Source organism: Uloborus diversus, chromosome 3, assembly GCF_026930045.1.
Source record: "Uloborus diversus isolate 005 chromosome 3, Udiv.v.3.1, whole genome shotgun sequence".
NCBI lineage: Eukaryota > Metazoa > Arthropoda > Arachnida > Araneae > Uloboridae > Uloborus > Uloborus diversus.
This window is the reverse complement of record NC_072733.1, coordinates 122,867,309-122,891,296: the sequence shown is the minus strand read 5'-3', so window position 1 is coordinate 122,891,296 and position 23,988 is coordinate 122,867,309. Positions and strand designations below refer to the sequence as shown.

General features: G+C 33.2%; 1 protein-coding gene across 1 annotated transcript in view; it reads right to left on the bottom strand.

Moving 5' to 3' along the window:
• Positions 1 to 23,988, bottom strand: part of LOC129218923 (guanylate cyclase soluble subunit beta-1-like) — a 60,087-nt gene that overhangs the window by 2,130 nt on the left and 33,969 nt on the right. The window contains exons 3-6 of the mRNA XM_054853243.1: positions 21,322 to 21,731; positions 11,903 to 12,169; positions 9,229 to 9,466; positions 400 to 540 (exon numbers count right to left, since the gene is read on the bottom strand). Of these exons, the coding sequence (XP_054709218.1) occupies positions 400 to 540; positions 9,229 to 9,466; positions 11,903 to 12,169; positions 21,322 to 21,731 (1,056 nt within the window). The remainder of the gene's footprint in view (positions 1 to 399; positions 541 to 9,228; positions 9,467 to 11,902; positions 12,170 to 21,321; positions 21,732 to 23,988) is intronic.

The window sequence follows — 23,988 nt, the reverse complement described above, 5'->3', positions numbered from 1 at the left end:
ATGTTTACTAGTTAGTTTTTGTTGGCTGAATTAATAATCCATACTTTAAGTTCGAAAATGTTTCCTCTAAATCATGAGATTTTAATGATGTGTCACACTTGTTACATGGTTTTTATGCTACCACGCTCCAGTTATATAAGATAACTTTGAGCGAATTGTGATGCTTGAAAGGGCATTGAATTTGGATTTTAAATCAGTAGCTCGATAGTTTTTTTTTTCCAAATTTGGGTTGTATCACTTTTTTTTTCCGTACACATTTAAATTTGAATTGACAGCAATTCTCAAACCAAAGCTGATTTTAAAATTTTTCTGCATGTGAAGCAATGCTAAAATTAAAAAAAATTATATTATTCTACATTTGATTACATTAAGTATATAAAAATAATCAACAACAATTACCACTGGATCTCCGTCCTCGGTGAATACTTCTTTCGATAAATCCATAATATCTAAAGCAAGACGAGCAATACACTTAGCATGACTTTCACATGGTTCAGGCAGTCCACTTACAGCCATATACTTGTCTCCAACAGTTTCAACCTGCAAACATTTTTACTTGATTTGTTAACTATACCTTCAATTCGTTAAACATGCTTTGCACAGTTTACTTAAAAGTAAAATTTCAATCATTTGAAATGGCCTAAAATACACTGAGGCACTTTTTACACTTCAAAAAACAACTTTTGTGCACTTACTACAGTCAAAGAATATTGTAAAAATCAGCGTTAAACTTCTATTCGAATACTATAAAACTAGCATATGACTGATGAAAAGTAAAATGACCCGTATATGAAAGGATGATCTAAAACACACGTATTAATAAGCTCAAATAAAGTTTACGTTACGGCCTATTTGTCTCAACAACAATATTCAAGTGTGAAATAAGTTTCTAACTTTCGTTTTGTTTGAATTAAAAATATTAATGTTATGACCGTTTGAAACGTAACATTATTCGTATGATCTAAACTTTTGAACCCCTATTAGTGATATAACTCTTCATGCTTAAACGCCTTTTGTGGAGAGGAGGGGGTGGGAGGGGATTCGACTTCTTGTCGTATGCTCTTCTTCAGTAAAAATACAAAACCTGATGTACCAAGACAACAAAAATACTCATGCATTATATATGTTTTAGTTAGGGTTTCCAATCCCGCAATCCCGATCCCAAATCCCGTGGGATCCCGCATGATATATGGCTGGATTAAACCCGCTGGATTGAGAAGCCCATTAACCCCGGGGGATTTTCGATCCCACAATGATTTTGCATGTAAACGTTTCACAATTTTTGCCGTCCATAACACGAATATTTTAACGCGTATCATCTGAAGTTTTAATCACCTTCCTGTCTGTCTGCAAAAAGAGAAAGAAAAACTTTGTCTCATATGCTCAACAGTAGATTCGCTATTTAAGAAAACAATGAAAATCACGGGACGCGGGAGTGTCCCGGCCGCCAAGGTAACCAAACATTAGCAGCCCACAAAAGCAAATCCACCGCCAAAGACGAAAGAAAATAAAAGCGTCCAAGAACAAGTTTTCACGACAGAACAAGTTGGGGTTTTCTGGGTTTTTCACCCCACTGTATCTCAGCCCCATGAAGACCTCCGGAGTTGATTTTTTTATACTCAATCTCTAGTGGCCCCTGACGACGTAAACCAAAATACAATCCCCTGGACCATCAGGGGGAGGAGGAATTTAAGTTAGAAAATCGCTGTTCAAAAACGTTTTCTCTTTCTTTGAAAGGGCTACAGCCCAGACAAAAAAAGGAATCAAGCTGAAATCTCGCACACACATTCCTTGTGCCCTACTGATGTGCAATTTGACACCCTCCCCTTCCCCTCTTGTTTTTACCCTTCCCCCCCAGGAAGGGCCCCCCAGGGGGCGATGGTAATGATTTTTTGTATGCATATTTTTTGGGGGGGGGGGCCATTGAGTACATATACAAATACTCAAGTTTGAAAATCACTAAATTCCCCTAAATTCTTATGTACTTACTCTTAGCTCATAGGTTTTGTTTATCTCGGACTGCAATTGCAAGGTTAGAACAGATCTAACAGTTATTCCAAAGTTGTCTTAGAAAATGAAATTCAATCAAGACTAAAACATATCCAACAGTTGCAACTAAACGTTAAATCGCGGATATCACAAGTTTGCCATAGCGACTGCGCATGAGCGCCGACTTAGCTCATTGGGCTTTTTGTTTTCAGATTCCATGTTGTTTGTTTATACTTAAGCATAGAAACAAATTAATGAATGAGATAGAATGCTGCCCCCCCCCCGCCAAGTTTTGCCGACGATACGAAATTTCCTTCCCCCTGTTTTTCAGTTTTGATATGTTTAAGGGGGGGGGGAAGAAATTTTAAATGTTGGCGTGAAACTGGGGTTAAACCATTATAGAATATTTTGCGTGACAAATTATATGAAACTGTACGCATATGAATACGGCACATATAACTTTTTAATTAAAAGCGAAAAATAGCACTTTTTTTATTGGTTTGCTTACTTTCTAAATTACTGGATTTCACAAACAACACATAATGAATTGAAACTATATGAAATACGTGTGTAGATTTCCGTGCTTTGCAGTAATTCGTTAGCTGAAAAAAAATTGCAATTAATTTAAGCAAGACTTTTAATGAGCTTAGTTCACACGCATCATGCGCATTCGTTATGGCAAATTTGGGATATCCGCGATTTGACGTCGAGTACAGTTGTATAGATCTTCTGACACATTCAAATTTAAAATATTTAATGGCTTAGTTTTTTTTTTTTTTTTGCTTGGTGATAACACGCGTTATTTCGTTTTTTAAATGAACTATTAAACAAAACTAGGTATTAATCAAGAAAAAGATAAACCACCAAGCAATTAAAATTATCCCATAAAACGTAAAATAATCCGCGATTTCAGAAAAAATGTAATTAAACAAAAAGTGAAAAGCTACATTAAAATAGCCCGCAAGCTGTAAAACATTTAAAGAAACCTTCATGAAATTGTTGAATAATCCGTCAAATAAACTGCAATAGAATTTATTGCGAAGTTGTAAAATACTCGAAAACAATACAATTTAAAATATAGTATTTTATTATCCAAGAAGTTTTCTTTGCAACAGAGAGGATACAAGAATTGCAATAAAATTTAAACCGCCCAATTCTCGCAAAACGAAAATAGAACGTTAATGGTCAGAAAACAACTTGACGTAAAATTAGGCTAGCCATAATTGTTCCTTAAAAACACAAAACAGCGTTGTTTTAAATGAACATTTTCTGACTTGAAGTTCTCAATTCTAAAAATACAGACAAAGTAATAATATCGATGCAAAAAGATGTGATATCTCATCAAAAAACAATCCTGTTGTAAAAATTTCCCCTCCAAGATAACCTTTAACTTTTCCCCACAAAAAAGAAAACTTGCATCCTAAACCCAAAAACCCTCAGCCTTAAAAAGTTATGATATCTAGTTTGCCCGCCAAGTATCAACCAAACTATCATCCTCCCTATTATTATCTTTCATCACAGCTAGTTCCATTAAAACCTCCTCCCACCTTCAACTCCTCAGAAATATGGATAAATCTTTTAAATTGTTTATCTTGTTTGGCGGGAAGCTTTTCAAAGTGAAGTGGTTGCTTGGTGAGCAAAATTGTTCCTTACAGACCCGCGGGACTGAGATTGATGCGGGATTGGGAACCCTAGTTCTAGTATAACAATTCTAGTGCGTTTACAAATAAAGTTGAACATAACGAGCCCACATGAGGCATTAAATGTTTCTTGATTAAAATGTAATTGAGAGTATACTTCAATACGCTGATAGAGTCAGACTTTTGCGAGTACTTTAAAATGTATCATCAATTTCATTGTGTTATTGCGAGAATGAATACTTTCAGCAAAATACATTCGTATAGCGACAACCAAAAAGCTTTCTGAATAATCTTGAATTAGGTATAGTGGAAAATAGGGTATATAACGCTCAGTGGTTAATCCCTTTCAAGCAAATATCTTCAAATGAAATCGAATTAAAAACTCATAGTTGGTATCTCCATACAGCTAACATCGTTATAAACTTACAGTAATGACATAGTCATTGTCAAAAGGAAGGTGTTTTCGAAACCTATAGTATTTAGTTTACAGTTGTGTTATTATCACTTTCTATAACGTCCAATTTACGAGTAAGTGCACATCTTTATTTTCAAACTAATATATTACTAATAAAATAACTATATAATACTAATAAAATTTATTCATATCTATTAAATATGCACGTTTAGCTGTTCATTTAAGCTTCTCTTTATTTTTATGGTGTTTTTTTTCTGCCTATAGCGCATTTAAGTCCAACATGAAAGGGCGGGGGTGGAGGGGGGGGGCGCTTACGTAAGCTGGTGAGTATGTGACACAAGCTTAGTGATTGTAACCAGTCACATTTGATGAGCATCAGCTGTCTGATTATGATTCAGATCATTTGTTTCCATACGAATAGGATATGCAGACGGAAAGTTGCTGTTTCTTGCGGATAATTCGAGATAGATAACGAAATGTGATTTCGCTGTACTCGGTATGTCGTTACAATGTGAGAAAAGTTGTCACATAAAATCTCATGCACTGTTCTAACACATAAGGAAGCGCGTGAACAACTCACACAATTACACTTGTGATTTTTTTCGCACATAAATGTTGCATCCAAACTTTGCACAATTCACCTACCGTGTCGGGCATTATTGCTTAACCAATGAAACAAACGGTTTAGAAAAAGCAAATTATTTGATTGCAAACTGTTTTTAAGGATTTGTAATTATACTTCGAAAAGGAAAATATAGAATTTTTGTGTACATTTGACTAGGTATTCATGTTGAATGAAAATGTGAAATTAAAAAGCTTTGAGCTGAAATATGATTGAAACAACGTAAATAAAGAACAAATTATCAAAAACAGGCTCCATCATATCTTTGAAATTGCTGTATTTTCTTGACAATTTGTGCTTTATTTGCGTTGGTGTACTTTTTCAATCACTTATTCATGGTTTCCCTTTAGAGAGCGACTTTTCCCTAAAACACCCCAACAAAAAGTTCAATTTCTCGTCGTTTTATTCTTTGTACAAAATTTTTGTAGTATTTTTTTAGTAAGTCTAAAAAAAAATAGGAGGAGTCCTGTGGTCTCTAGCTGAAAAAAGTTTTTTTGAACCCCCCCCCCCCCTATTGCATATGTTAAGTATAAGAAAATATGAACAATTATTTTTTTTACATTAATTTACATTAATTTACATGTAATCTACATTACATATTTTACATTGAAGTTCACGCAGGTGAGAATTCCCAATAACCACCCTTGGTTTTTAAAACAAAAGCAATCTTCTTGTTTTCAATGAAATCTCACAACTTCTTTATAGCTGAAAATAAACATGGGGGCTCCCTTGTATCATGGGAAATAAAATGTGATTGCATTACTGCCATCTGTTAATGAGAAATGACATTTTGTGTTTGAGTATCGGAGGTTAGAAATTATTGTGTGACGTAATTCCTCATCCTGCTGAAACGAGCTAAAACAAAATATTAAAAAATCAATTATACTTAATCAATTAGTATTTGAGACACTTGTGGAAGAACTAATAAATAAATCAATACATACTTTTAATCAAGCAAGTTATGAATCAACAATAACAGACACATTAGGTGTGTGACATGTCACGTAGTTGAGAATTCACATGCCATGAACCAAAAATATATTAAAATAAAAATAATTATTAAAAAACGGGGGGGGGGGGAATTGCAGATTAAAATAGATAAATTTTTGATGAAATTAAAGATATTGTTGAATGAATTGTTTCTTAAAGTTTTTACAGTAAAAGGCATGTGACAGAAAAGTTACACTTTGACCAACTTACGAGTTAAAATGGCGGTTTTTCATCAAAAAACTAAAAATTTTGCTATATTTAAATTACGATATAAAATTCTTTAAAAAAAAGTAAAAATCGACATTGTTACCTGCACAAAATAAGTAAAAAAAACTATAGATTTTTTTGATTTTAGACTAACCAGTGATTGACTATGAGATACACTGCAAACGAAATGTTTTATCTCTTGTGAGGTCCTCAAACAGTCGCTGTAAATGACTCATTTCTTCACAAATTTCATTGAAAATTTCAGATTATTTTTTAAATGTAACTTTATTATGAAGTCAAAGTGAATATTTGTTTACTTTGTAGCCAAGAGAAATTGTCGGATTTTTTATATTTTTTTGAATTGAATTAAATTTTATCCCTTAAATTTACTTAATTTTTTTTACTGCGTGATTTCCATACCACACCTTGGCAAAGAAAATAACACAACACACACACACACACACACACAAAACAGCAATCGAGAAAATCAAGATTTTACGCAATAGCAGTTTTAAGCGATTTAGTCTCAAACATTACAACACACGAAAACAATTTATAATGTGATTTTTACTGGTTAGTTTTTGCTGTCTAGATTTTAATAATGCATATTTAAAGCTCGAAAATTTAGCTTAGAAATTATGAAATTTTAATGATGTGTCACCGTTGATGATATTGTTTTTATGCCTTCCCGCAGCAGTTATTGAAGCTAACTTTGTTCTGCTTTTGTGACAAGAAAGAGCATTAAATTTAGATTTTAAATCAATAGCTCTAGTCCGTTTTTTTATTTTTAAGTTCTTAGTTGTGTCACTTTTCTTGCCAGGGTGCGTTATGTCCAAAGAGTAATTACAGGGCATGATTCATAAGTTTAAGAACTGATTTTTTTTTCCGTGAAGGGGGAGCGCGCGCGGGCTGTCGCGGACGGGCTGGATAAGTAGTGGGGCTTCGGGAACACTGGAGAGTGCGTATCACTTGCTGTGTGAGTGCGTGTCATTGACCTCGGCTAAGTGGGAGATAAAGCCTTGGTTTCCTAGGAGCGAACACGCCGATCGTCGGTGTGCCTCCTCACTGAAGCGAAAACTTGATTCTTCTGCGCATGCGCGCCCGAGCTAAATCGACGTCGTGAATGGCCACGCCGGAATCCTCTTGACTTTGATTTCAGCGTCACGACGAAGAGCGACGTCGAAGATCGGCGATTCGCTTCTAGGAAACCAGGGCTTTTGGAAATAGGAACAGCACGCTGAAGTGCTCCGCCGCTTGAAGGGCAGTTCAATTATCGGCCATTTGTTCCGTCCATCCCGTTTTTTGACGTGACGGACTGCCGACGAAAACAGAGTAGCATTCACATACGGTCGCCGAACATCAATCACGTGGCTGAACTCACCCATCAGAGAAAAGAGCGCGCTGCTTGGCGGGAACGAATGAAATGCCGTTCTACTTTTGACGGCCGTCAGATATCAAGGTTCTTCTGATCGAAACCGGTCCCGTCACAGATGGCTTGCTGTCATGGCAACCAGCAAAGAAAACCTGTTTCGGGAGGAAAGTAACGTGATGGACGGAACGGACGGCCGATATGTGAACAGGCCCTGAGGGATCAAGTCCACTACGTCCACCCGGCGATCAAGGGCGATTGGATTCTCCACCATGACAACGCTACCGCTCACACGTCGCTCGCCACCGACGAAGTTTTGGTCAAGTTCAACGTAAACAACACTGCCACAGCTCCTCCTACAGCCCCGACTTGGCTCCAAGTGACATTTTCCTCTTCCCGCAATTAAGACAGGCCTAAAAAGGAAACGAATCGACTCCATCGAAGCCTTCCAGCAGGCTTTGACGGGAACCCTTTACAGCATGTCGCCCGAGGACTTCCAGAAGGGCTACTAACAATTGAAGACGCGCTGGCAGAGCTGTGTTAATGCTGAAGGATCATATTTTGAAGAATATTTGTCCGCTATACTTAAATGTCCAATAAATTTCTAGCTCTGAGATTGAAACTTTCTTGAAACTTTTGAATCATACCTTGTATATATCTAAACTCAGCAAATTGTGCACACTATATATTGTTTTTTCTTTAAAAAGCAGTTTATTAATACGGTTGTGATAAAATGCTTGTAATTATACAATGCATGTAAAATTATTTTGTAAGAAAACCTGACGTTATAGAAGTTAAACGGATTGAAAACAACGACATTATATGCGACTTTTAATATCTTAAGCAACAAACAAGAAGTTTAAATTTGCATATTAGTGTTATCAATGAAAAAATAGCAGCGAGAATTCAAGGGATGTGAGTGCAGCTTTGAGTAAAACACTTGTACATTTTAAACCACAGATCTACTATTTCTACTTTTTAATTTTCGGCACTTCCTTTGCCACGATCCTTTGCTTCTGGATGCTTCATTTATTTATCATTTCATTATTTTCATTTTTATATTTTTGAAGAAAAACATTTTGGTTACATTCGAAAACAGGCACCGGTCGCACTGGTGCCACCGCTAGCGTTCGGAAACGATAGAGTCGCAATACGTTTTCAATTAGGGACTCAACCGTTTCGACAGCTTGCGGTGGACACCGGTGCGACCGGTGCTTGTTTCCGAATGTACCCTTTGTTTTGAGTCAAATAATGAGAAATAGTTTATTTTTGAACTCCAAATTAGTTGCACCCGTGGTGGAACGGGACAGCATGGCAGACGTTCGTATTGATCATGGAAGTTAGTGAAACCTATCGGAAAGTAGTGTAACTACGTCGACTACTAAGAAATAAACATTGACGGCCATTGTCGAATATAGTGAAGTAAAGCCAGCGGTCATTATTGTTCAGTTTTAATTTGTTGTTTAGTTAAAAGTAGTGGAGTGCAGAGTTTTTTCGATCAAGAAAAAGTTTCTTTGAAATCCCGGGAAAGGTAAGGTAAGTACTCTTACGCATAAAATTGTAATTCTTGAGCACACTCAAAATGCTTGTTGTCAGTTGTTGTTTTATGACATTATTTGCTTAATTTGATAAAAGTATAGAGACAAAAAAAAAAGAAAGAAAAAAAAAATGTATACACATGTTTCTGGGGCGAAACGGGCTAGATAAATTGTAACTCTTCCTGTGAAATATTGAAGTAAATATTATAAACAATCTACTGTTACTTGATTCATGTTTTAAATGATCTTGTATGATTATGCAAATTTATATTTAACCTAATATCTCGTTCAGCCCTGATTTCTCCATTATTATAATGTAATAGCCTAAGATTTGAAAATGTTAAATTACATAATTATAATCAAAGACCATATTAAACACTGAAATTTATACTGATTCATGTCAACAAAACATTGAATACGAGAATAGATTATGAATTACGATCGCAATTTAAAATTACCTTATAAACATTTGGATTGATTTTTGGGTCACTAAGTACGTCAAAAGTTGTGTAAATATTGTTTAAAAGAGTAACAATCTTTTTCGCTCCGACTGAATCAGAGTTTTTTGCGCAATACTGGCTGAACCCCACAATGCCGCTGAAAAGAATCGTCACACTCTCGTATTTCTTTGCTGGAACTGGTCTTTGATGCCTTAATTCATTTGCCACAGACGGTGGCAAAATGGAATACAACAACCTGTGAAAAAAATGGTGACAACGAATTATAACTAGCATTTATAGAATAATATTCGCATTTAAGTAAAGAAAGTGTATTCAATAAGATCTAAACTAATAAAACCAAATGCACTATTGCGATTAAAATGTAGATATAAAATAGTCTCAAGCTTTTGTGGAAAAAACTTTATTTGAATCATTGCGATATACATCTAAGCATTGGATATATCTGTTGCTGAATTTTCGATTCCTTACAAAAAGATTTAGGGATACAATGCAAAAAATAAAAAAATAAATAAATAAATAAATAAAAATTTATAGTACATTTCAGTTCTCAATCTTTGCGTTGTTGACTGTTGAATGTTATTTTTCACTCGAAGCTAAGATTAAAACGTCTTGTTTGGGGATTTTCATAATTTTTGAAAATGGTCAGGATATAATTTATTGCAATGATCTTAGGAGTTCTGTTTAACAAAAACATGATATTTAGCTGTAAAATGCGGATCGTATTAATATTTGTTATCTAGTCATTATGGAGGTGTTTAAATATTTTAATGATGTATATTATTCTTTAAATAATAAAAAAATGCTTTTTAATTTTAATAATTCTAGGAAAAGTCACATGTGGATCATCTTTGTAAAAACGCACAAAATTAATAAATCATATATGTCATTAAACGATATAATTTTAAATGACATTAAAATTAGCTAACTATATAACAGTATTCTGGAGATATCATACATTTGGAATTAGTTAAGTCATAATTTATCTTTTTTGACTTTCACCTCACAGCTTAGTAGTTTTGATACATCGATTGGCATAGAGCCCAAAACCTTCTTAACCATAGGATAATTTTCTAAAAAGAAATTATAACTGTGAAATCCATTTAAAATGAATTATTAGCCTGATTCAAAGTTATCCAGCCATTTAAGATAGTTTTGAGCCCCATCAGAGGTGGTATGCAAAATAGATTATTTTAATGAAAACTGCAACTTTAATACAGAAAAATGAAGTTTCAACATGTCTTAATAACCCCCTTTTTGGGCTCCACCACATCATATTATGACTATTATTCATCATATTTAATAATATATTCCTAGAATTACAAGGCGGTGTAAAACTACATCAAGTAAAATGGATTTTCAGCGCTTATAACCAGGTTTTTCAACACTTTTACCTATTTAGATCTTATTTTCACCAACTAAACCTGGATAAAATTGAATTTCTTCTACACCATTCTCTTCGACGTAAAGAAAATCAAGTATTTAAGGCTCAGATTACAGCTTTCTGATCGATTTTACGTTAAAAAACTCATGGGGTAAATATTTACCCCGGTTTCTAATTTACATGTTAAAAAAATGGTTTGGTGGATGAATGGTTACGTGGATATTAGAACGCAGAAAGAGCACTTTAAATAACGTTAAAAATAACTTTCAAACAAGAACTTCAGTTGTTAATGATACATCTTGCTGTGTACAATTTTACCACCTTTTTTTTGTGTAAAATATTTAGTAGAAAACGCATTTCGTAACATCGCTGGGAGAATGCAGTATTGGAATTCGTTCCGTGATTTTACTTGGCATATAACCATGGTCATACAAATGGCATTTAGTTTCATACCTTATGTAGTCATACCTGTTTTGATTTACAAACGCTGCAGATTAGGGTAAGATCATTTTAGTTTGTTTCATATTTAATTGTTGATGCCAAAGACCAATGCATTAAATTTTTCTTTAAGTATAGCAGCAAATGAACTGAAAGTGCTCAGAAGTCTGAATGAGTGTGTTAGTCGATAAAAGAGCTAACGCATGGAAGCTTATCCGTGCTCCAAAAACATAAATGCGCACGTTATAAAGTACGCGTAGAATGTCATCAAGTACGCATAAAATGTCTTGAACTTTTTTCATTCTGTTTCTTTTTAATTTTTTAATATTTTTTTAATGGTATTTTCGTCCTCAGATCTTCATGACATCCATAACACATTGATTCAGCACATTCATTTGAACACCTGTATGAGATACAAAAAAAAAAAAAAAAAAAACATTGAAAAAACCTTGATTATATTGCGGGCACGTCTTTTTTATTTTTTATCATCATTTAAGTTTTCAACTAGGCATTCTTTCAAGCCATAGAATAAGTTTTAAGAGGCTGTTTTATGGTTGATACATATCATTACTTCTCGTCCTTATAGTTATAATTATTGCAGTCTAACACTATTGCAAAAAAAACCCCTCATTACTATATATATTGCAATTTGCCGAAAATATACCCATTCATATTAATCAAAATCTTTATCAGCAACAATTCGTTAGTTTGAATACTCGATGTAATCACTCAGAACTTTAATTACATTAGAGCAGTTAAAATAAGTAAGGGCAGAAATGAAATATTTTATCAAGTTATTTAGTGCGTCTGATGCTACATTTTCGAGATGTTTATTTTTAAGCAGAATCTTACTTGTCAGTTTTACTTTTTTCATCTTCAAGTTCTCGGTAGGTATTTTGCAGTTTATCTGTCAATATCTCGAGATTCTTCGTCAATTTATACTCCGCAACGAAGTGTTCTGAAAGCAAAACGAGATCTCTTGTTGCGTCATGCAACGGAATGTCACTCAGATACAGGCCCCGTCTATGCAAGTCATCCAGATTCAAAACACTTGGCGAACAGAGGAAAAGCATCAAATCTGTATCGGGGATGTACAACATCTGACCTTTCAATCTCATGCTGAAATAATACATTAGCAACTAACGTGAGAACGAGACTTAAAGAAAAGCTGATTCATATTTTTTAGCTAGTAATTAAATGGTAAAAAAAAACTTATCTTACCTGTAGTCTTGATTTAACTATCATACCATACCAAGTGGTCCACGAGAAGTGGGTGATTTTTAAGAATTCTTTCTTAAAAAAAATTCTTAAAAACTCTTTATTCTTTCTCTTATTTCCTTAAAAAAGAGTCAATAGCTTGAGGAAATTTTGACTATTTTTCAAAGAAATTACTGAATATTGCAATGTTTGCCATTTTTACAATTTTAATTTAGATGAAAATTTAAACATCTTATGCTTGAAACAGTTTTGCAAAGTTAACTTTCAATTAATCGATTCCTGAAGCTATGCTTCGTATGGAACGTTGGGGGCCGAAGTGATCAGGGAAAGAGCGGCAGAAAAATTGAACTGTAATAACGAAGCCTCCGTTGCACAACGGCGCTCGGCTGTTAAAAGGTTGGCGGTTCAAATCTCTCGGGAGTATATGTTTCTTAATATAGAAAAAAAAAATACAGTCGCTGGATTGGCCGACAGTAGCTACGCTTTTTTTGAATAACATAAGCTTATAATGTTGAATTTATAAATTTAACTGGATTAACTGAAACTTAATTTGACTCTTTCTGTTTCAATATACCTTCAACATTGAAATCTTATGTTATTTAATAATAGCATTACTTCTGCCGGCTAGTCCTTCGACTGTGTACTATTGTTTGTCTTAATTCAAACTCGGGCAATGACCATCAAATTTTCCTGTGTTTGAAACTTATCTTTAAATTTGGAACACATTATTCGTTCTTGACAAGATCTGATAAAAACGGATACATTGCTAACCAAAGAACTACTCTAGTAGACAGTACAGCTTGAAAAAAAATTTATAAAAGATCTTGCTTCAATTTCATCAAGTGAAACCCCGATTTTCTGTCGGTCAAATGATAAAAAACGTAACAAGCGGGAAAATGTAAAACCTGGGGCGGGGTTAAAAATCTAAGCATATTGTTTAAAAATCGACAAATAGCCAATGAACTACTAGTTTAAGATAGGTGCAATCTCTATTTGTTCCTTGTTTTAAGATACAATTTCATTTATTGCATGTTCTTTGCAAATTTCCCTCTTGGTTTGGTTGCAAATTTTCTTGTTGATTGACGCTATCAAATAGAAATTGTTTGTCTTTTAAGAGGTTTAAGAACCGTTAACCTTCAAAATTTTCGACTTTCAGGAAAAATATATATTATGCATAATTTAATTCTGAACAATGTGATGCCTTATTTGTTACCATACACAAAAAACTTTTCAAGTTATCGTAAAAATGTGTAAACTTTCCCCATATAGATTCATGTTAACAGCAGCTGTTTAAGAGCCAGTTTTTTTAAGGATCAGGCAGGCAGGATAGTAGACATTTTTGATTTTGCTGAAATTTTCAGTATATGTCCCTTATTTAAAACTACTAAACATGTGTTTTTTTTTTATTTTTGCAAAAAAAAAAAAATGTTTTTGGATGTCAAAGTTTGACTTTGTTCGTTTTTTCAAGAAAACCGTACCAATTTACATAGGCCAATACTTTTTACTTCAAGAGTGAACCGTGTCACTGGCAATTATTTTGTGTACTACTATATTCTCGATATTTGTTCGTGCATAATTAGTTGTGGTTGACTCTTTACGCAAAGGTCAGGGGTCGCTCAAAGTTGTACGAAAAAAAGATTTTTTCTGCAATTTTGACCATCGAAATCTTCTTGCACCAACAGTGAGCCACATTAAAATATATTTCAGTAAATACATACCACAGAGTATTATCCAAAAAGAGAAAGATTTGTGTGGCTGACCTTTGGCGCACTGAAATATTTGACTGTGAAATTGCAGAAATCAAAAAATTGCATGACTTTCAAGATCATTCATTTCTTGCGTCAATAGTCAACATATATGAAACTACCTGAAGAAGAAGCCAACTATCAGAAGAAGTCAACTATCCAGCCTGCCTGATCCTTGAAAAAACTGGCTCATAAGCCTCTTTTTCTCAGGTGCCGGTTTCTCGTTTTGCTTGCGTGATATCTCAGAAAGTTTCTTTTAGGCATGTATTTCCGTAAAATTTTTAATGCATGTTTGTCTGGTTTATATTTATGATCTGAACCTAAATTTGTAATTTTTTAAAATTATCATTTATTTTCTTGAAATTTTATAAGTTAATATCAAAATTTTCAAAAATTTTGGGCGATTTTCTTTTAATATTAACTTTTATTTTTGGTTAAAATTTAGGCTCAGATCAAAAAAAAAAAAAAAATAAAATAAAATAAAATAAATGAAAACAAAAAACCCGACTGCGTAAAAACCAGAAAAACTAAAAAGAAAAATGTATATGCCCAGTAGTTTAGAATGTTATTAAGTACTACTGAATAACTACACCGTTGAAATAGTTTTATAACCGTACACAGATAAGACAAATCATAAATTCAAAAGCAGAATAAAAGGATCAACAGTCGAGGCCCATTCCTTTCTGATTCAAAGAACCCCGTAAAATTTGAATGGGCCCCGACAGTTGATCCTTCTATTCTGCTTTTGAATTTATGATTTGTCTTATCTGTGTACTGTTATAAAACTATTTCAACAGTGTAGTTATTCAGTAGTACTTAATAACATTCTAAACTACTGGGTTTATACATTTTTCTTTTCAGTTTTTTTGGTTTTTACGCAGTCGGGTTTTTTGTTTTTATTTAATTATTTTTTATTTTACACTTTTTAGTTAATTTTCATTGACTTAGTTACTATGATTATAAGACGCTACATTTCTCAACTTTGTCATTTCATTGGGATAGTTTGTTTCTATCGTGAGGTTTACTAAATAACTTGCGGTGGTCTAAACTACTGATAATTAGTGCCTCTAGGGACCTAACTCGGCTTAAAGCTACATGTGCTTGACTTTCGGCAAAAATGCGCGAACTGAAGTCAACCACAGCACAGCTATTTAAACAGCCTGTATAACTCATGATGACGCGAAATCAGAAACGTCGTCAATTAAATCTTTCTCGCAAAACTAAAAAAAGCCTCTTAAGAAAGTACACGTCGTGAAACTCAGTCCCATGAATCAAGGCAAAAACAAATGCAACATGTTAGAGATGAAAATCGAATTAGTGGACTCTCTTTCTTTTGGTGCTTATTGAAAGGTTTTTATTTTGATGAGGACTACAATATGAGTGTCTTGCCTTCGTTACGCATAATATATTTTTTATTAAAGTACAGAATACATATAAAGAACACATGAAAGAATTTACATCAGAAAGAGGGGAAAGTACATCCGGAGCGAGGGTGTCTTGACCCACCGCCTCAAGTGGGAGAAGCAATCGCTTAGACCACTCGACCAATGAGATCCCAATTAATAGGCTTAGTTAACAAAAAATTTCAGGCAGCGAAAACTACCTGCATTTGTCGCACGCAGGTAGCGTGCGACATAGTGTGCAACACCAAACGTCCGCAGAGTCCCGAACTGACAAAATATGGCACCTGTTTGTTGATATGGTGAATTTTGATTACTGTCATGTGTTTAGTGACACTCCCAAGGTTAAGACAAATCGATTGACGTAAGAATTACCAAAATTGGCCAAGGCGTTCAGCCTGCAGAACGCCACATAGGATCAGACATACATACATAGACTTATAAACACTTTACCCTCTTTTGCGTCGGGCACGCGCAGTCGGGGGAAGAAACCCAGACAAACATGAATGAAAAGTTTTACGGAAATCTATAAAAACTTTCTGAAATATCATGCACGCAAAACGAGAAACCGGCACTTGAGAAAAAGAGGCTTAACAGCTGCTGTTAACATGAATCTCTATGGGGAAAGTTAACGCATTTTTACGATAACTTAAAAGTTTTTTTTTTGTATCGTAATAAATGAGCTATAAATTGTTCAATATTAAACTATGCATAACATATATTTTTTTTCCAGAAAGTCTAAAATTTAAGGTTAAAAAAAGGTCCTTAGACCCCTTAACCCTTGAAATCGCTTGATCAACTGTGGGGACATCCTCCACTATTTATTCTTCGTCCGGATCTTTATCATGAGGAGCGGGTATTAAATTCGATATTGAAGGCATTCCTGTTACTTAAGAATAAGAGCGTGAGCAACTTTGGTCCTCAGCTGTTGTGATAGAAAAATGTCTGTAAGAAGGGTTTCCTTCGATTGTCCAAAGGACTATAAGATAGAGCAAAAAGAATGCCACAGTGGCTTTAAACAATTTTTAAGCAAAAATAACTTAGAAAAGAAATTAAAAAGAGGAGTTTGCGGAAGTCCAGTAGACAAAAAGTGATTTGATCTGCTCGTGGAAAAACGTATTAAGTGGATTGTTGAAAAATGAGGAACGTAAAATAAAGAATATTTTAACTTGATCAGCGTAGAGCAATATTCACGGACTAGCAGAAAATGACGTCAGAAGCGAAAAAACATACAAAATGGACAACGTTAATTCGGGAGTCCACTGTATGTGTAGTTATTAATTTAATCAAGTTGATTGCGTGTGCTCTTTAACTACTACAATGCGTAAATTGTGTTTTTACGCACGGTAACTTAATCCAACACGGTACAGTAGTGAAAACTGCGAAACACTCCAGATTTTTCCATAATGAGGAACTGATGTAACAACATGTTTTTGCAGAGGTGTTCTTTTGTGTTGAGATCATCAATTTCTTGATTTTTAGAGTGAATTACTAGGATATTTCTTTTACTTAAATTTGATTATAAGGTTGTAATGACGTGTTTTATGCAACTAAAGGCTGATAAAAATGTGATCTTCGGATGTAATTGGTTAGAGGTTTCCTGACCTCCGTCAAACATTGGTACTTCTGTGCATCAAATATCAGCATATTTATAGAGCGGAGGTGGTTGGAATCTTCGCAACTTTGTCAAGCGATTTTTTAAGTCTAAATAAAACCTTAAAAACAAGAAAATCATTTAAATCATAGCAATTGGTTTCTCCAAGAATTTTTCAACGTCCCGAACATTATTCTCTAATGTAATTGAATAGACAACATTATAAAATATGATTAGCGTGGGTTTGAAGGGAAAGAAATTCGTGTTGTATTCTTAAATAACATATATCCTGCGTAGAATTGTTATTGATGTTTTCATTTTTCGAAGTACAGCTATGCATCAAAGAATGATATTTTGATCATAAGATTCTGCTTCAACTACTAGCTCTAAAGAAGACTGGAATTTTACGGCCCAAAATGCGGAATGCTGGACCAAGTACAATAGATATTCTAAGGCTTTTTATTTGTTAAATTATTTTTAAAGACTTAAGGACATTTTAAAAATATATTTTTGTGTAAAAAATCCATTTCGTTTAAAAAAAAAAACTACATTTTATGAAAAACATAAGGAAAATTCGAAAGCGTTTGATTTTTCTTCTAATTATGTCACTATATTGTGAACGCTACAGATGACATCTTACAGTAAAGTGGTGGAATATACTTTAACTTTATCCTAAAAAGATTATTACATTGCTTTGCAGATAACATTTGGCTGTAATCTTAGAATTTTCCCTAATCAATTAAAATGTTGTTAAGTAGTTTTGGACTTTTCTAGAAAACTCGTTAATTTATGTAATATTTTTATGATTTTCTCAAATTTTTGCCAAAACCCTACTAATCTATGTTTTTTCTAATCAGTACTGATTGTGATTTGAAGAAATAGCTCGAATAGTTTTTTGGCATCAAATGCGTAAGTTGAAAACGTATTAAAAGCCATAGAAAGTTGAAGGTTCAATTTCAAATTCAATTCTTTACCAATTAAAGTTTTTTGTGCACAGGTAGTTATCCAAAACAAGAATAAAAATCTGTTTTTTTCGTTACCTGTAAAATATATTAGCACCAAGAAAAAGTTAATAAACAAATGTTTTTTTCTTAAGCTAAATCAGGAAGAAAAATACATTTAGAAGTCAATCAGGCTGAACCAATGAGCACAACACATATAAAAAAAATGAAATGGTTAGTAATACAAACAGACACAGTTGTTCTTATTTTTTTAATTTTAGAGGAAATGTACAAACATCATAAAACTTTGCAAGTAGGAAAGAAAAATATGATAACTCTGAGTCATGATTTAAAATGTGAAAAAATTTCATGTGGCAACTTAGAGGAATTAAAACCGTAAACGAACAAGTGTTCCCTTTTTGTCTTATAAATCATTAAACAATTGTCAAACAGTTATAAGATTTTTAATTTTTTTTCAAACGAAAATGCAGTTTCGAACGCGGATAAATGCTAAAATTAATAGTGTGATAATTTTGAAAGCGTACTTTACCGCTTAACTAACTATATTATAAAATCAGGCAATTTAAGTGGACCACAGAGCTTTAAAACAGTAGAAAAACAAGTACATACTTACGTTTTGCTGGCATTGAGACGAGATTTTTTAATGCTCCTTTAGCATGGAAACACTGCACATTTGAAAAAATTTAATGCTGACAGAAAATGCGATAACATTACGCTTAAGTTGTGACTGTGAGAGTGCAGACAATAATTTTCAAACTAAACTGACAGACTAGTTTGGAAGTTACTGTCAGAACTTTAAGGGATATTTGAACGGAGTGAAAGGAACATGTTAAACGGAAAATTTAAAAAAAAAAAAAAAAAAACCTCGAATAGAGATGAGTTCGGGCTTATTTTTGAAAGCTCGAGTCCGAGAAAGCTTAAAAACGGAGTCCGTACGAGCCCAGATGAGAAACTCTTGAATGAAAAACTGAGCCCATTAGAATCCGACATGTTTTAACGAAATGTATACCTCAGCTGTTGCTTTACATCAACTAAATATGGAAACTTATAGTGCTTTTGCAATTGGTACATTTTTAAAAAAATCTTCCCATCAATAAAAAACATTTCGTTAAAATACTTTCAATATGCTTCACTTCAGAGGCATTACTATATCATATATTGGAACAGTAATTGCAAACAAACATATTACATTAGTAACTTTATTTAATTTCACTAAATTTTCAAGTGAGGCAAAAGTCGATTCAAACGTTCATTATATATTGTTTAGACAAATAGCGTAAGTTTATACGAAGCGCATAAAACAAAGACTAAAGTTAAAACGTTATTTTTCCCCCTGTTTAAAATTTCATGCAATATAACACTTGATAGAAGTAAAATTTAAAATATCATTTTGTAATACAAAAAAAAAAAAAAAATATTACGCATAAAAAATGAGAATTAAAAATTATTTACATTTGCTTAGAGGACTTAGCGTCCAGTTCAATATTACAGATGTGATATTTGAACAAGTGTTCAAAACAACGAAGTGAAATGTAAAAAAAGGATATATAGTAGACTAACATTAAAATAAAAAAGAAATCTGAACATATCCTTCAAACACAGCAAATCCTAAGTTTTAACAGTGAATATATCTAAACTAGGATCTTTGTCATGGCTATGCACAATACTCCTTCGAGCCTGCTAACAGTTTTATAGTTTGGATTACTTAAAAGAAGAAGAAAAAAAAAACATGACTATTCATTTTTAAAGGCTTTCAAGCGCCTCCGCTCTTTCTACTGACTATTCAATTATACCCCAGCTAAACAGATATCGTTTGCTTCACGATGGGGAGTGGGAAATAATAACGTGATAGACGTCATTTCTTAAACTGTCCCTCAAAAATAGTGATATAGTCATTCGAAGAAACTATTCTCATGCTCTTCAAGGGCCAACTGATTTTATGCTTTTTAACCGCAACAGGGTGTTCTGAAATAGACTGACTGTTTTCAAAAAATTTTAACAAGAAAACAGTTAATGATAAAAAACGAACTCCTGTAGAGAATTCATGTAGGGGGCCGTAAATTAAAACAGTTACAAATTTTAGTTCAAAACATTGTGAATAAACGGCGCTGCAGATAGCAAGCTCGTATGTCAAAAAAAAAAAAAAAAAAAAATCGAAATTCACCAATTTATTTTCCGATTGCGACATGAGACTGCAGCCAACAGTAGACATTAAAAAAAATTTTAACGTAATGTTGCTCATTAAAAACGATTTTTGAAAAATTGATATAATGTACAACTACCATGTTACTATTTGCAGCGCCATTTGTTGGAAAATTTTTGAAGTAAAATTTGCAGCTCTTTGGGAGGGGGGGGGGGGGAAGGGGGTCCTGTTGTAAATTTTTTGAAGTAAAATTTGCAACTCTTTGACGGGGGGGGGGGGGAGTCCTGTTATACATTTTTGAACACAGTCAGTCTATTTCAGGACACCCTGGGTGTCCGTTTACTTTGTATTTGTTTGGAGAATGGAGATTGAAGATTTAATATCTTTCCAAGAGCCCGATCCCGAAAACTGTTTTAAGTTCTAGAGACTTACACCAGGACACGGGCAGAGTTCGGCTCCCCGAAAGTCATTGTCCTGACCATCCTGAATCTTTTCTCAAATCTGCTTAAATTATTTGAAAAAATGTATATCAACATTCAGTATCTTGGCCTCAGAATGAGTCTAACTATTATTACTCTATTATAAATACAGCTAAAAAGACGGAATTTTGAGTCTGCTGCTATATAATATCTTAGGATTTCAGAAGGTAGACGAAAATCATGCTGACATGTTGAAAAGGTTTTGTTGCAATATTTTATATATTTTTTAAATTTCCTAAATGTGTAATTCATCTAAAAAGAGCCTTTGGTGACGAGTTTTGATTAAGTTACTCGTACAAATTTCCATCGCTTTATTATACTCCACACAATTTCTGTCTGTAGAGTCTGTATGATCGTTTGTACAACTATTTACGATACAAGTTCCACAAAACTTACGATGAAAGTATTTTCGTTACCTTTTTAGGTGTTGATTTCATATTGGCATATTTATAGGCATATTCATAAACATGCTTACATAAATATATCTTACTGCACTGGTATATTCACTCATCGCAAAAAATACTAAAGCAAATAATCAAAAAATAAATAAGTAATAATAATAAATAAATAAAAATAAATAATTAAATAAATAAATAAATAAAAATAAAATAAATACATAAATACCATTGATGAGCATTCACATGAATATAAGCGACTGCAAGAAAGGCAACATTACATTCAGACGATCTGGAAAGTCAACATGCTAGAACAAACAGCTTGCATACGTTACCTCTGTTCCGAATTCTCTGCCTCCAACATTTTAAGTACAAAAACTGTATTGATGTGAGCCAAAATGTTATTAAATGTGAAGTTGACATGGGGACGAACCATAGAGAAATAATCGGTCACTTTGCACGAAGGAAGTGTTATACTCGGTAAGACTCTGGCTATAGATGTTCCAGCCTGCTGCACCATATGATTTCTGTTAAACATGATGTGGAAAGGGAAAGCTCTGCAGAAGGTGGCAGGACTGATTTTATTTTCTATCGACAGCGTCTCAAATTCTTCCGTTTCCTGCTCTGTTTGTCTTTTTGCGGCGTTACGATCTGTGATAGCAAACTGTACATGGTCACATGTGCTACTTTTATTTTGAACCACTTCCACTTCTACTTCTGTTTTGTGTAGCTTTGAAGCAACTGCCTGAAAGAAATAAAGCAAACTGTTAATTTTTTGTACAACGTAATCAAATGGGGATCTTCGGTGTAATAGTCAATTTTGTGTTCCACATTAAACTATAGAAAGGTAAAGAACGAGACTTAGCAAACCAATTCATAAGATCTGGAAAAAAGGAGCTGTAACGTTTCAGAATAAATCTTCTAATGCTACGTTTCAGAAAAAAAGTGAAAAAAAAAGTTACCTATTTTGTTGTAATATTTTTAAACTAAATTCTCTTTTTTTGTGTCTTTTTTGTATTTTATTAGAACTAAACTTTAATCGATTTTCGTCTAAAAATTAAAAGACAAATTATTTGGATTATTTTGTGCATGCGTGGCAAGGACCGGGACAACTCCAATCGTAACTATTCTGTACGAGTAGGTGAAGGTACATTTTATTAAGATATCACTGAAACTGATTTTCTCGAAGCATCTTCTAACATTATATTAAATATGAAGAAACGTTTTAAAAATGAAATTCTAAAACATTTTTTCGTGATTTTTCAATTATTTAAAAAAAAAGTTGGAGCTGTTTCCCCTTCTTTAGTTGAAGGGGCTTCAATTGAAATTTGGAAAGAGACGCCGCATTATGTTCGCTAAACATTAAAATTGCTCAGAAAAAGTTACATTAAAGCTTTATGGCTGTATTTCTGCTCTAATTAAAAGCAAAAATGCTCAAAATGAAAAAAAATGTTGTTTTGTTAATGAGTTTGAGATGCGTTTTCTGCCGTAAAGAGGGCGCATATCAGGAATAATTAATATGTTACGCACGCATATATATTTATGAGAGTTTCAAACTTTTTCATAAACGAAATAAGTTGCAAGATTTTTACTAATTATGTTTTTAAAATTGTATTTGAAGAAGCAGATGTTTCTCTGATATCCTTAATAAAGATATTTAAAATGGAACAAATAAATATTTCCAGTCCTTTCTAGAAACTTAATCATTTATCCTTCATAATTTAATAACTTTTGATTCGTGATGAGTATTTCACTGAAAGAAAATATTAGAATAAAAATATTGATACTTTGCTAGAATCATATATATATATTTTCAAAGAGAATTTTTGTGGGAATGACATAACTTCCGTAATAATTTATTATACTTCAAAGGGAAGGCATCAGTTTAAAGATATTTTTACCACTTTCGGCAAAAAATAAACAGACAACTCACTTTTGTGGTGGTTTTTGAAAAGAAAACGGCTCATTCTGTTTTTTTAAGCCTTGCTTTATTGTATAGCATATCTCGCGGCAGGCTCAGTTGGTTAGAGAGTCGCGCGAATAACACAAGGATCATAGGTTCCATCCCACATGGGTCAGAAAAGGTAGGATTTAAACTATTCATTTCCTTCTGCATATTTCTGATCCAAATTTTCATAGTTCCAAAATCTAAAATGAATGCAGGATTCTGAATCACAGTTGCGTTGTCGTATAAAAAAATAACTTGGTGAATCATATAACTTTAAACACAAAAATATATATTTTATGAAAATAGAGGCATTAGTTAATATTTATTTTGTTACTTTATTACGCATTACGTTACTGTAAAACATCACGATACGGGAGCCTATTAGATGCTGGTTAGAGCATCATGCAAAGAACGCGATGTTCGTGGGTTCAATTCCCCTATGGACCCAAAAAATGTCGTTTTTAAATGAATTTTTTCTTCTGCTGAATCTAAACTTCCAAGCATATATAATCGAAATTTATTGCAAGGTTCTAAATCACAGTAGTGTTGTTACATTAAAATAAAAAAAGAAAAGAAAACGTTAGCAATATCTTAAGGGGTTACAGTACCTCCAAATTGAATAAACGATCAAAAATTTTTTTTATTCCTTATTTCAAAACTAAAACCTACTCTGAACACAGCGAAAAAGTTTCATTGCTTTAGTTCAAATATTTAAAAAGTTATGAGTGGTTTTAGGCCATGCTCGCTATGTTTTCTTATGCAAAAGAAAAACTTTAAACTGCTTTTTCTGGATGATGGTATTTTTGTGTTTTCATGTCATTAGAATTCCTAAGGATTTTTTTCTATTAAATATACAGCTTTAAAGTAATACTTTTTGCAATTGGGATAACATACTTGACAAAACTGTGCATTGGATAAGCATTTTATAAATTACTCAAATGTTTAGAGCATGTTAAACCTTTAAAAACCAATTTTTTTTCAAAAAAACTTTGATTTTTTACATAATTAATCACAGAAAATTTTCTAATAAACTCATAGGCAAATGAATGCACAG